General features: G+C 48.0%; 1 protein-coding gene across 2 annotated transcripts; it reads left to right on the top strand.

Moving 5' to 3' along the window:
* The first annotated feature begins 961 nt into the window (after nt 1-961).
* HNRNPUL2 (heterogeneous nuclear ribonucleoprotein U like 2) lies at nt 962-13,549 on the top strand. 2 transcript variants are annotated; one of them, XM_023239952.2, is made up of 14 exons: nt 966-1,531; nt 3,609-3,744; nt 4,036-4,112; nt 4,312-4,451; nt 4,755-4,845; nt 4,943-5,055; nt 5,514-5,777; nt 5,940-6,062; nt 6,426-6,554; nt 7,095-7,263; nt 8,948-9,148; nt 10,232-10,305; nt 10,561-10,668; nt 10,784-13,549. In XM_023239952.2, exons 1-14 carry the CDS (start codon nt 991-993, stop codon nt 10,859-10,861), a joined length of 2,244 nt encoding a protein of 747 aa, XP_023095720.1. In that variant the 5' UTR covers nt 966-990; the 3' UTR covers nt 10,862-13,549. The 2 variants fall into 2 exon arrangements, with proteins under 2 accessions (XP_023095721.1, XP_023095720.1); XM_023239953.2 differs by lacking the exons at nt 10,232-10,305; nt 10,784-13,549 and having other exon boundaries at nt 962-1,531; nt 10,561-10,635.
* Nucleotides 13,550-13,902: the final 353 nt, after the last annotated feature.

Genomic DNA, 13,902 nt, shown 5'->3' with positions numbered 1-13,902 from the left:
GAAGCGACCCCGCCTCTACAGCCCCCTGCAGATCAACCCGCGGCGGGGGGGGGGGGGGGGGCGGCGGGGAAATCTCCCGTCAGCTTCGCCAATTGGAAGAATCCGGCCGATCACGGATGACCAATCAGAATTGCAGATGACGATTCAAGTTGGCCAATAAGAAAGCTAAAAGGCGAGGTCCGGGCGTCTGTTGCTGGGTAGATAAGTTAAAGGATTCAGAGAAGAGGGCCGGGGTGGGGGGGAGGGTGTCACTGTATTCCTTAGTTCGAGGAAGCCCTTTGTTTACTAAACAGACAATTGCTAGGCGGCTTTCAAGTCTCCACAACATCCCTCCTGGGCTTTTTTTTTTTTTTTTTTAACTCTCAAGAAGCTGGGGGACGTATAGGCAGTAGGGAAGAAAGACTAGCAAGCAAGACTTTAGACGACAGCTCGATCGGAAGCCAGACGGGAGTAAGGGTGGTGACGGGGTGGGAGGGGCGTGTAGAAAGGGAGCTTCGGGCGTCTGCGCAGAGCCCATGGCTGGAAGTACGGAAGGCGGGCGCGCACACGCCGCCGTGCTACGAGGCACTTGAGCCGTAGCCAGTCCTTCCCGTCTCCGGCTCCGGTGCGGCTGCGCGGTGGAATCACTGGCGGCGATTGGCCCAGGGGTGAGAGGGGGCGGGAGGTAAGGGGAGGGAAATCGGTCGTCCTCGGCGCGCGCCCGCCCGCGGCAGGGGAACCGAGGGGGCAGGAAGGAAAGCTGTTCCCCGCTGCGTTGTTTTGGGCTCAGTGAGCCGAAAGGGGGAGGGGAGGAGAGGGAGAAACAAACACTACGTAGCGGAGGCTGCGCGCGGCCTTCGTGCCTGCGTGCGTACGTGCGTGCGCTCGCTCGCGCGGGCTCAGTGCTGGCGCGTGAGGCGGAGGCGGGCGGCGGCGGCGCCTGCGCGGTCGGGCTCGGTCGACGGTTCGCAGGGGAGGAGGCGGCGGGAGGCGGAGGAGGCGGCGGTGGCGATGGAGGTGAAGCGGCTGAAAGTGACCGAGCTGCGGTCTGAGCTGCAGCGGCGGGGCCTGGACTCGCGCGGCCTCAAGGTGGATCTGGCGCAGCGGCTGCAGGAGGCGCTGGACGCCGAGATGCTCGAGGACGAGGCCGGCGGTGGCGGGGCCGGGCCCGGCGGGGCCTGCAAGGCGGAGCCTCGGCCTGTGGCCGCGTCGGGCGGTGGCCCGGGCGGGGACGAGGAGGAGGACGAAGAAGAGGAGGAGGAGGACGAGGAGGCGCTGCTTGAGGACGAGGACGAAGAGCCACCTCCTGCCCAGGCCTCGGGCCAGGCCGCGCAGCCGCCGCCGGAGCCCCCGGAGGCGGCAGCCATGGAGGCCGCGGCCGAGCCCGATGCTTCCGAGAAGCCGGCAGAGGAGGCCACGGCCGGGTCAGGTGGGGTAAATGGTGGCGAAGAGCAGGGCACCGGCAAGGGGGAGGAAGACGAGCCGGAGGAGCGGAGCGGGGACGAGACACCAGGATCCGAAGCTCCGGGTGACAAGGCCGCAGAGGAACAGGGTGAGGAGCTGGTAGCGGAGCCCGGCTCCAAACTGCCCCGACCCAGCAGTCAGCCATGCACCGCGGGGTCCGTTTCCTTGTTCTCGCTTGCCCGAAAGCGCAAGATTCCCATCGCCTTTTGGTGGGACTCTCTCCCCAGGGGAGGTGGCTTTCATTCTCTACCCACCTTTCTGGAGGGTTTGACTGCCTCTGGCGGGCCCCCTCTCTGCAAGAGGGAGCTTCCTGCCTAACTTGGTTCCTTGGTGGTGGTGGATGGAAGTGAGCGATTTTGCATGCGAACTGCTTGTGAGCTACCTGTGGAGCAGTCTCCCGCCGTATTGGTTCTCTTTTCCTAAAGCGGGAATGCGATGAGAAATTGGCTATTGCAGGGACAGCCAGACAGGACTGTTGGAGGCTTTGGCCTTTGGGTTACCTATTGGTATTTCCGCCTTAAAAATATTAAGCAATAGGCTAAGTTCGCCAAAGTCCGCTCCATCACATTACTGGCGCTTGAGCCACACAGTGAATCTGAAAATCTAACCTTGCTCCTGCTTTAGCAGCCTGTGGTTTGAGGGTGTGGAGTTTAATAGTTAACTAGTGAAGGGAAAGTCTTAATCTAGTGCGTTTAGAGTAAGTTAGTTAACACCAGTTGGCTAGATGTTTTACCTTGCTTGAATTCATATGATTAAGTTTGAATTTTTCCACTGAGTCTGCCGATGGACAAATTTGTGGATTGGCTGTGCACTTAAAGCATTTTTAAGTTCTAGGTCCCTGACTTCCTGAATTGGAACTATTGAGGTGTTGGTGGGTTCACGGAATAACCTCGCGGAAGAGTGTGTAGAGTTGCCCAGGGAGTTAGTGACCTTTCTCTCTCTTCTTTTGAAGTGATTGGATGGTTAGACCAAATCCGTAATTATCTGTCAGAGTAGGCAGGAAAACTAGAGGTGCTTCCAAGTCTTGCTGTGTAGTGGGGTGCCTTAATTCTTCCAATACATTTTTTTAGGCTGCTATTAGTAATCATGGTATAATTGGAACCCTTTCTAAGACAGTCACATGCAAGTTGCAGATTGTTTGTTCTGTGTCCTGGAACAAAAATCCCATTACATAACCTTTGACTTCGTGTGTATCCCAAATAGAAGATAAAAAAGGTTGAGGGATAAAGGACTGCTTTAAGGAAATTATTGTTAAGAACCTGAATGTTGCAAACTACAAAAGCTTGAAGAAAAATTCCAGTTTTTTTTCCCTCTTGCAGAGAATGTTGCTAAATATACGACAACACCTTTCTACTCCAAATTATGTGCAGTAAAGATGCAGTATTATTTATGGGTCTCTTGTGACTTAATGGTTTGCTCTTGGCAACCTTCAGTTAAAAAAAAAAAAAAATTCCATGATAGAAATACAGCTGTGAATATGCACCTGAGTCTGTTTGCTGTACAAGTAAAAGCTGTGGATGGCTGTGCATTGTAAAGCTGGAAAGGCAAACTCTTTAAAAAAAGACACATACGCTCAGGCTTCTGTATCATGAAGCTGTGGGAAAATGTTGGAAAATGTGTATTAAGTGCCTAGTTTACATCCAAACCTGACAATCAAGAGTCAAAATTAAATTAACCTATGAAATTCTGTAAAGACTTAGAGGATTTTTTGAAACGTCGTATTGGTGGGAAAATCTGCAAGTTTGACCTGATTTAAGCAGATAAATTTAGAATGCAAAAATTGTCCAATTTTTATCTACTGCTTGACTGTAATTAGCCCATAATGTTCATTCTTTTCTTTTCTTTTCTTTTCTTTCCTTTTCTTTCTTTTCTTTTCTTTTCTTTTCTTTTCTTTCTTTTCTTTTCTTTTCTTTTCTTTTTTTTTTTTTTCTTTTCTTTTCTTTTCTTTTCTTTTCTTTTCTTTTCTTTTCTTTTCTTTTCTTTCTTATGAAATAATCAGCCAGTGACAGGAAGATGATCTTTGGAAATAAAACATTCTGTGGATGCAGTGGGAAGAACCTGGCTATTCTGATTAGACAGCTACTCAGCCCCTTTAGTTTCTATTGGTTCTGAGCTTATTCTACGCTCCAAGATGAAAACTGATTTTCTTTCCCTCCTTTTTGTAGGAGATGACCAAGATAGTGAAAAGTCAAAACCAGCAGGCTCAGATGGTGAGCGGCGGGGGGTAAAGAGACAGCGGGATGAGAAGGATGAACATGGCCGAGCTTACTATGAATTCCGAGAGGAGGCTTACCACAGCCGGTGAGGGAAACGGTCCCCTTCATTGAAAGGGGTGTCTGCTCTGATTTGTTATCTACCTGATGTTGATTGGAGAGTATGGAAAGAGGGGTGGCTTAAAAATGCAATAGGTTTTTCTAGGCGTAAGTTTCAGATTGAATCCACTCTGAAAGCTCCTGTTGCTCTTTTCTCATTTGCTGATAGAAGCTGTCTGCTGGAATTTTATATTCACTGATAGTTTAAGACTTGATACAGACACCCCTCAAAGAAGAGGGCTTTGGATACACCGTATTTGCTTTTCTCTCATACCTATAGCTCAAAGTCTCCACCACCCCCTGAAGAAGAGGCAAAAGATGAGGAGGAGGATCAAACTCTTGTGAACCTGGACACGTGTATGTATAAGGCAGACAGGTTGGGGTTTTCAACCAACCCAAAGTGATTTTGGAGATTAAAACTTCATGGCCTGCAATTTTTAAGAGATTTAGCAATAGGAGACTTTGTATCCGTTCTTGACACCTGGGTAGATTTGCGTTCTGTTGATGATTTTCAAGTGTTGGGCTTTGGAATAAACAGATTGTTTCTTTCTAACAGATACCTCGGATCTCCATTTTCAAGTGAGCAAAGACCGCTATGGAGGGCAGCCGCTTTTCTCAGAGAAGTTCCCCACCCTTTGGTCTGGGGCAAGGAGTACTTATGGTGTGACAAAGGGGAAAGTCTGCTTTGAGGCCAAGGTAGTGTATACAGCTCATTAAGACCATTTGTTTATTAAATTATTTATTAGACTGCTACGTACTCGTTCCTGCCCCCCAGTATTTTATTAATGCAGAAAAGGCACCACACTTGAATGATAACCTTAGCTTTGGCAACCGACAAATTGACCCCCGTGGCTTTGGTTTAAGTTCACTGATAGCTGGTATTCTGATGTTGAGTTGTGACAGTTGTTTTCAGTTGATACAAAAGTCTTGTCTTTCCAGCTCAGACTTTGCTCCTGAGTTGGTCAGAGTATCTGAGAGTTCCTTTTCTGACTTGGCCAGGTAACCCAGAATCTCCCAATGAAAGAAGGCTGCACAGAGGTTTCTCTGCTTCGAGTTGGATGGTCTGTTGATTTTTCCCGTCCACAGCTTGGTAACGTTCTTTTTAACTGAATCGTTAGTGTTTGCTGCCGTGTCGTTTATTCCGTGGGAAATTTGGGTATAGGTAACTAATTTGCTGTCTGTTCTAGGTGAGGATGAATTCTCTTATGGTTTCGATGGACGAGGACTCAAGGCAGAGAATGGGCAATTTGAGGAATTTGGCCAGAGTTTTGGGGAGAATGACGTCATTGGCTGCTTTGCTGTAAGTGCTCCTAAAAGTTGTGGATTCTTAGCGAGAAGTGAGTAGAGGGCACTGGGAATTCAACTTGCTTCCTAACAGCTGCTGTCTTCTATGCATTTAAAAAAAAACTTTTTTTTTAACGTTTACTTAACGTTAAACACAGAGCATGAGCAGGGGAGGGGCTGAGAGATGGAGAGAGACAGAATCTGAAGCACGCTCCAGGCTCTGAGCTGTCAGCACAGAGCCCGATGTGGGGCTCGAACTCACAAACCGCGAGATCATGACCTGAGCCGAAGTCAGACGCTTAACCGACTGAGCCACCCAGGCACCCCACTCTTCTATGCATTTGATGTATTGTTTGCTTAGTTGTGTTTAGCAGTCTGAGTTTTGTTGTCTTTTTTTTTAAAGGTTAAATTGCAAGATTTAATCAGTCTCAACTCCTGTAACGTCTTGAATGCTCTTGTTTGTTGTCACTGTAGAATTTTGAGGCTGAAGAAGTAGAACTTTCCTTTTCCAAGAATGGAGAAGACCTAGGTGTGGCATTCCGGATCAACAAGGAATCCCTGGCAGAACGGGCCCTCCTACCCCATGTCCTCTGCAAAAATTGTGTTGTAGAATTAAACTTTGGTCAGAAGGAGGAGCCCTTCTTCCCACCACCGGAAGAGTTTGTGTTCATCCATGCTGTGCCTGTCGAGGAGCGTGTGCGCACTGCAGTCCCTCCCAAGACAATAGATCAGTGTGAGGTATGCCAAACGGTGTGCAAAACTTATGCTTTGGAATGGTTGGCTTGAAGACTTTTCTTAAAGCTTCACCTGACTGGGCAGGTGATGATGTTCTTAAATTGGGCTTTATGAACCTGACCCTCACTTAGTTTTCATGGCATTCCTGGTTCTGTTTACTTGTAGGTGATTCTGATGGTTGGACTGCCTGGATCTGGAAAGACCCAGTGGGCACTAAAATACGCAAAAGAAAACCCTGAGAAAAGATACAATGTCCTGGGAGCTGAGACTGTGATCAGTCAAATGAGGGTGAGTTGCTGGGAGAGGTGAGCTGTGGTATTTGCTCTGGAGGTTCCAAGTAAATGCCTATAACCCTTTCCTGGTGGAGTTGGTCTTAATATATGTTTAGGGCTTTTTTTTTTTTTTTTTTTTTTTTGCTGTGTTGTCAGATTTCTCAAAGCAGATAAAACCTGGAACATATCCAGATCAAGATGGAAATGACTCTTAGTGGACAGCATGCGTTCACAGCATTGAGGAATAGGAATGATATGCTATGAATAGCTATGATAGCTTTGATCGCATTAAAAGAGGTGGCATTTACCAGTGACTCTTGGGTTTTAACTTGCTGCTTAACTTCTTGTGTTTCTCTTCACTTCCTCTCGAACTCATCAGATGAAGGGGCTTGAGGAGCCAGAGATGGACCCCAAAAGCAGAGACCTTTTAGTTCAGCAAGCCTCCCAGTGCCTTAGTAAGCTGGTCCAGATTGCTTCCCGGACAAAGAGGAACTTCATTCTTGATCAGGTATCGTTGAAAACATTGACAAGAAACCTGATTTTACAGACGGTCCAAAGATGAAAGATTTGGCATCTATTTAATCTGATAAAACGGCTTACAGTCCAAGCGGGGTGCGTATGTAGAGGGAGACAGAATTAAGGATCAGAAACAGGTTCCCTAAGTATGACCAAGTGGTTGTGTTATATGACTGAGTCATAATGTTTTTGGAATTCAGGGATACCTTTTTATTTGTGTTTTTACCAGAGAGTATATGGACCAGACTATAAAACACATAATAGAGGCAATGGGAACAGAGGTGGAGCTTGTGTGGATTCCTGGCTCCACCACTTAACTAGGTTTGTGGCCTTTGACGAGTCTTGGTCTCTGAGTCTCAGTTTTTTTGATGTGCAAAACGGAGTAGTACCTGTCATAAAGAGTTTGAAGAATTAGAGGAAATTGTGTCTATAAGACCCCTAATTTCTTGCTTCACTTGTAAAAGATGCTCAGTAAGTGAATATGAGTGGTAATTTTTATTCCTGAAACATCTGTTGTTCTTTCTGTCCCTAGTGTAACGTGTACAACTCTGGCCAACGGCGGAAGCTGTTGCTGTTCAAGACTTTCTGTCGAAAAGTGGTGGTGGTTGTTCCTAATGAGGAAGATTGGAAGAAGAGGCTGGAGTTGAGGAAGGAAGTGGAGGGAGATGATGTGCCTGAGTCTATAATGCTGGAGATGAAAGGTGGGCTAATGTTACACAAGTTAGGGAGCCTGTCCTTGGTCAGTGCACACCTTTCCAAGGCCTCTTAGCACTTGGAGCGATTCTCCCCATCTAAAGTGTAAATCTGGCGGCACCTACCTGGCTCAGTCGGTAGAGCATGCATCTCTTGATCTCAGGGTCACGAGTTCGAGTTCCGTGTGGGACATAGGGCTTACCTGAAAAATAAAAGTGTAATCCAAAGAGTAAACTAATGGTAAATTAAGAGTAAATCAAGGAAGCATTTGTAGGTAAATGAATGAGGAGAGTAACTGGAGAAGCAGTAACTCTTTTTTTTTTAATTTTTTTTTTTAATGTTTATTTATTTTTGACAGAGACAGAATGCGAGTGGGTTAGGGGCAGAGAGAGAGGGAGATGCAGAAGCAGTCTCCAGGCTCTGAGCTATTAGTACAGAGCCTGACACGGGGCTCGAACTCATGAGCTGTGAGATCATGACCTGAGCCGAAGTCGGACACTCAACCGACTGAGCCACCCAGGCGCCCCAGCAGTAACTCCTTGATTCATTCCAGAGAAGATACAAAAAGTGAGGTAGGGACTGACCACAGGGTGATTAAAACTCAAAGCTGAGGCTTTGTTGATTCCATTATTCATTTAGTAAAAGTTTCAAGGGTGTTCACTGTTTGTCCAGTACTCTTTTAGGCATAGGGGAATAGTGAATTAAATGAAGCTTTGTCTTCATTGAATTTATATCTTAAGGGGGGGGGGGGGTTTGGAGTGAACAATCTTACCAATATGTCTTGATTTCTAATACCACGTTAGGCTTGTTTGTTTCGGTTTTTGGTGTGTGCCTGAAGTTTTTAATATAATACAAAGCCTTATAGCAGCATTTCCATGAGGCAGAATTAACCATCTTGATTGATCCCACTTCCTGCTGTTCCCTTGTTCCCTCTAGAGTGTGATTTTTTTCCCCCTTTGCTGCCTTTAGCTTCTGTCATCCCACCTGTCTGCTCGGCTACTGGCTCTTTAACTTCTGATAATGCCCAGGCATGGGAGCTAGTTACACATCTAAGAGCTGGATTCTCCAAGTTGACTCAGGATGAACCATGCCAGTCCATAACTAATTCAGGTCCTTGGAGGAATTTAGTTCAGTTTTATAAAACTGAGGGCTGACTGGATTCATCTAAGGGTCAAGAGAGCCCCATAGAGCTGAATTCCACTGAGACTCACCCTCAGAACTTGATGTCTAGAGACTGGCTAATGTGCTGGCCCGTCATGCACAAGTAGTAAATGAGGCCGCTTGTACTCTTGTCTCCTGTGCTCTCCTCATATAGATGAGTAAATGCTTTTTGGTTTGGGTCACTTCTCATGGAGTCTCTCTTAGCATGTTATCTAACCGACACCAAAATTTCCTCGGTTATTTTTAGCCTCTAGCTATCTTCATCTGTCCTGATAAGAAACTTTCACCCAATTCACTGTTAATTTATTATGGATCACTTGAGAACTGGTAAATCTAATTTGCAAGTAGCCCTTTGCTTGGGACTGTTACAGTTCAGGGGAAACTTCTGATAAGCCAGTGGGTATGAACCCAGCACCTTCATGTGCATAGAAAATCCCATTCTTCCTACAGCGGGGTTTTCGGTTTTCGGGGTGAGATCTTGCATGTGTATGCGCTTTTCAGCTCCCACAAGCTTCTCCCTTCCTCTTGCAGCCAACTTCTCTCTGCCTGAAAAATGCGACTATATGGATGAGGTGACCTACGGGGAGCTGGAGAAGGAGGAAGCTCAGCCCATTGTCACTAAGTACAAGGAGGAGGCAAGGAAGCTGCTGCCCCCCTCCGAGAAGCGGACAAACCGCCGAAACAACCGAAACAAGCGCAACCGGCAGAACCGAAGCCGAGGCCAAGGCTATGGTGAGTCCCGGGGACCTGCCAGCCCCCTGCCTCAGTCTGTTCTTTGTGCTGCGCACGGCAGGAGCCACAAGGAAAGGCTAAGGAAACCAAGTCCAGTCCCAGACAATGAGGAAGTACCTTCTATATTATAGGAGCATATGCTTCCTGTGTCCTTCCCCCCCCCCCCCCACCAACCACCTTCTTGCACTTCTTCCATAATCCTTCAGCAAAAGGGAGTTACTTTTCAACAAAAATGTTTGTGTCCTCGAAAAGCGTTTGCGCAAGCTTCCCGTGCAGGTGTTTTTTCATTCTTAAATACGAGCCCCACACTTTACCTCATGCTTCGCTTTTCCAGTATGTCCTCAGGACTCACGCAGTGAGGTTAGGTTCCCAACCTGAATTTTCTTGCTGCTTTTGTCTGTTGGATCAAGCCCGCTGTGCAGACCAGAAAGTGAATGCATTATTCAGTAATTTGGGGGGGTTCCAAAGTAAGTTAAGCTAGTAGTAGAATTCACTTCTCTCCTGCATGTCTATCTAGTTTGTCAGTTAACCCCACAGTGTGCATTCACTTGACCTTAAAAATGTGTGTGTGTGTGTGTGTGTGTGTGTGTGTGTGTGTAAGTCAACAAAGCTTCTGAGTGTCTGCCGTGTGCCAGGCACTGGGAATACCAGGTTTCTGCCCTAAGGAGCTTGTTATTTAGACTTTGTTTTTCATTCGCATAAAATAACGGGTCTGGGGTACAGGATAGCTGGGGTCCCTTCCAAGACTGAAAGTCCGTGATTCTACGAATGGCAGTTTTTACTCCTGTTTCTAACTCTGCCATGTATCCTTTTGCCATCTTAAATGTTTTGCAGGAATTGGGCAGGTTCCAAAGCAAGGTGGCTTGGTTTTCTTGTGTCTCTATTTCTCTGCCCACCCCCCCCCCCTTCAGATTCTTTAAAAAGCTCCTGGCTGGTGCCTTAATTACCACCGTGTGAGCCTGACAGAAACAGGCTTCCTATTCCCCCAGAATTGCCTTTGGCTCCGACTTTTTGATTTCCACTCAGACGTGGAGCCAGGACCCCATGCCAGCTGTGTGAGCGCGCTCTCCATTTCTCTTCCAGTGGGCGGGCAGCGCCGAGGCTACGACAACCGGGCCTACGGGCAGCAGTACTGGGGGCAGTCTGGAAACAGAGGGGTGAGTGCAGCTCTCCTTCTGCTCCTCCCTCTGGGTTGTGATGGCCATTCCTACTGGCTTGGGGGAGCAGAGTGGTTTGGGCTGTTTTCTCAGGGCTTAGGGTTTTGCCCATTTAATGTGTTCCTCTGGAAGAATTTATTCTGGGAAGATTAAGCCTGTTGATAATGTCAAGCTCTGATGTGTGTCTCACTCAAAACGGGATGGCAGTGGATCCTGACGCCCAAAGCCCACCAGTCTTCACTTCTCCTTTCTCAGGGTTACCGTAATTTCTACGATCGATACAGGGGAGACTATGATCGATTCTACGGGCGGGATTATGAGTACAACAGATACAGAGACTATTACAGACAGTACAATCGGGATGTGAGTATCCTCTGGGGATGGGGGCGGGGGCGGCAGGACTAGAGGAATGAGTGTCCTGCCTCTCCGTGCTTGGCCAGCTGTGGCTCTGAGTGATGGGGTTTCCCCTCTCTTCTAGTGGCAGAATTACTACTACCACCCCCAGGACAGAGACCGATACTACAGGAACTACTACGGTTACCAAGGGTATCGGTGAAGCCCCTGTCATGCTCGCCTGTCAGCCATGAAGCTGAATCTCTAGGGGTGCCAGGCACCCCCCCAAAACACAACCAAGGAAAACAGGGGCTGTTCGGGTGGGGCTGAGCTGCCGGGGAGGGGCGGTGGGGGGGAGGGTGCGCAAGCAGGGGCAGGGGAGGGGGGAGGTGGAAACGACAAAACTGTACATTTTTTTTAAAAGTTTGTTGAAAAGAATATTGTCTTATTCTATAAAACATTTCAAACCTAGTTAGATATTTGTAATCAAAAAACATTTGTGCAGAAAGCGGCACTTAGGGCTGCCTGTCCTGTATCCTGCGGTTGGACAGGAAAAGAACTAAAAATGTCACCCTTCTGACATTCTAAGGCAGCTGGACTGGCAGCCAAGGAAGGGAGAGCGGAGGAGGTGGTGCGGAGAGGGCGGGGACGCCCATGAGGGCGCTCTCCCCGGAGCAGGCAGGAGTGGGGACAGAGGGAGCACTTGTGACCGGGGCAGTGAAAATAAACGATTGGCTCTTCTCAATCACTTGCACCAACTAACCGTTTGTATTTTCTTTACTGACCTTTCCCTCTTGGGATATCCGGTCTGGTGGGCTGGGAGGCCAAAGCGTCCCTGTCTCCCCTTTCCCGTGCCTTGTGCTGTTTGGCTGAGGCTTGGAAGACCACCCGTCGGGCGGCTCCGTTCTGGAGGCTTCCCAGGCCAAGGAGGCACGGGGACCGTTCGTGATTGCAGGGCAGAATAGCCGGCGCTCTCCATGTACCCGTTAATGAGTTTCCATAGACTCCTGGGGGAGAAGGGCATCGAAGCCCTCAGCCTGAAGATTGTGACTTGCCAGTCTCTACTCTGTCTTCCAAACTTGAGACAGGCGGGAAGTCCCTGAAATCATCTCTGTTAGAGCATCTGTCCTCTTATAGTGCAAGAGAAGGAGCGTTTCTCAGGGTTTCAGCTCACACAGAAACGAAGCAGGATTCTTTTCACTGCAGCAGGAGATGTATATAGGTGAATCCTGTGGTGTGGGCTACCAGGCCCAGGTGCTGAGAATAGCAACTATTTTATACAGTGTGGAGGGCATGAGCCCTACTGGTTTTTTTGATACACAGGTAGAGAGTGAATAGGAAAGGGGAGGGAGGGGGGCGGGGCGGGGGGGGGGGAGGCAGCTCGGAGTGGGGCTGCTGAACTTGGGGAAGAGCGAGAATGTGAGTGCGTGTAATGTGTGCATGAGAGGGAGCGCCCCCTCCCAGCATCTTGAAACAGGATTTGTCTGGGGGTGCTGTCCCTGCATGTCCCCACAGAGGCCTCTCGCCGAGAGACTTCTATTGGGATAGTGTTTGTTTGTAACTTTACCAACCCCCTCCCAGTTCTTGATGAACAGCTTCGGGTTGCTGGGCTCGAGAATATGGGTGGGACATGAGAATGCTCTTTCGACATTCAGCTTCAGTTTTCATTCATCTTCCTGCTCAGCATTCTGTCAGCCTAGAACTTACTCTGCACACACCATGTATTGCAGCACTTGCTAGTGAGGGAAGACCCAGGGTAGCGTTGTGTTACTTACCAGACGATGTGTCCATTTCCTCCCCTGGGCAGTTCTCTGCCGAAAATTCTGTGCTGAGATTTGACCTTTCCCTCCCTCCACTGATACCTCCATGCAGCCCTTCCCTAGGCAGGCAGGCCCACATCTGGTCCTCTGGTCACCCCCTGCCCGATACACCCTTCTGCCCTACAAGTACCTCTGACCCTGAGGCTGGAAGAGGGGTGCTGGCACGAAGGAAGTTTGCTTGCTCCTAACAATGTCCTTTCTCTTGGCGCCTGCTTCCTTGTGGTGCCATCATGGATCTGTGTGAGGCAGTGAGTGAAGTGATTGCCTGAACCTTTCTGTAACCCGCTCACTTTTTATCGTTAAGGGAGTTTGAGAGAGCTTTGCTCGTAGTGTCAAGGCAAGGAGGCAAAAACTGGAGCCCAAAGAAATTCCCTTAGGGCCAGATTATATCACAACAGTAAGTTGAATTTTGAGGCAGAAGTTGCCATCCCTTTTCAAATGTTCAGTCCTCCAGCGAATAGTATCTTTTTAGAGTCACATGGTTTGGGGGTGCTAGGCCCTCAGGGCCGGGGTGGGGGGCAAAGAGCTTAAGCCGATTGGGGGGGTTGGGGGAGTCAGGGGAAGGTACTTGCTGTTAATTTTTGACACCAGAAAGTCACCTTTAAAAAAAAAAAAACAAAAACGCTGTTTTTCTGATGGATGGAGAGTGAAACTGCCACATCCTTGTTGGTTTAGCCCAAGAGATCCCTTGCAGCAACTGTAGATGTCTGGGTTTTGTTTCTGTCTTTTTATTGTGAAAAAAAAAAAAAAAAAAATGTTACGGGGAAAATGTGGATTTACCAAGAGGGATCCCTAGCCTTGTTTTCCTTAGAAGACTTGTTTAGTGTTTTATCAGACGTCTTTTGTAGTTGTTGTAGATGGAAATGCTTGTGAGAAAAACAAACACCACATGGAGCCTGTAAATGTTTTTGCACAACCTGTAAAGCATTCTTGGAAGTGGCCAGTAAAAAAGGGTTTTACCGTTTAAAAAAAAATGTAACTGTGTCATTGTTTACATCTGTAACTTTTTCCTCCCCTGTTCTCATTACATCCTGGCAAAAATGTAGGCACCGTAGCTTCCAGTTTTAGAATAAATAACCATTTGGATTGAATTCACCCTATCTCCTGTGGCTGCACTGACTGGGGTGGAGTGTGTCATGGGGGGGGGGGGTGGATTGACCAATTTCTGGTGCTGCTTCCTCAAGTCGTACTGGGTCCAACCAAGGCTGGCTTTCCTCTTGCGTGGCTCTTACTCCCTTCTGATTCTACTATTCACTTGATGATTGTTAGCCTCCTTAGCGCCTGCTTCTGAGCGCCTGGGCCACTGGAGTAGAAGAAAATACATGATAAATCATGATCCATTTGGCCTGTACTAAAACCACTCAAATGCTTAAGGTTCAAGGTAAAGCCAGTTCCGTTTGGGAGCCAAGTAAGTTTATTAATGATTAGTTGCCACTTAGGAGGA

The sequence above is a fragment of the Felis catus genome, chromosome D1, assembly GCF_018350175.1.
Source record: "Felis catus isolate Fca126 chromosome D1, F.catus_Fca126_mat1.0, whole genome shotgun sequence".
NCBI lineage: Eukaryota > Metazoa > Chordata > Mammalia > Carnivora > Felidae > Felis > Felis catus.
This window is presented reverse-complemented; position numbering and strand designations above follow the sequence as displayed.

Bases quoted from the DNA above. Each gene is read 5' to 3' on its own strand.
- HNRNPUL2 (XM_023239952.2), top strand. From the start codon at position 991: ATGGAGGTGAAGCGGCTGAAAGTGACCGAGCTGCGGTCTGAGCTGCAG. The intron at 1,532-3,608 runs GTGAGGAGCTGG...TCCTTTTTGTAG, and splicing joins CAAGGCCGCAGAGGAACAGG to GAGATGACCAAGATAGTGAA. The intron at 4,452-4,754 runs GTAGTGTATACA...TGACTTGGCCAG, and splicing joins AAGTCTGCTTTGAGGCCAAG to GTAACCCAGAATCTCCCAAT.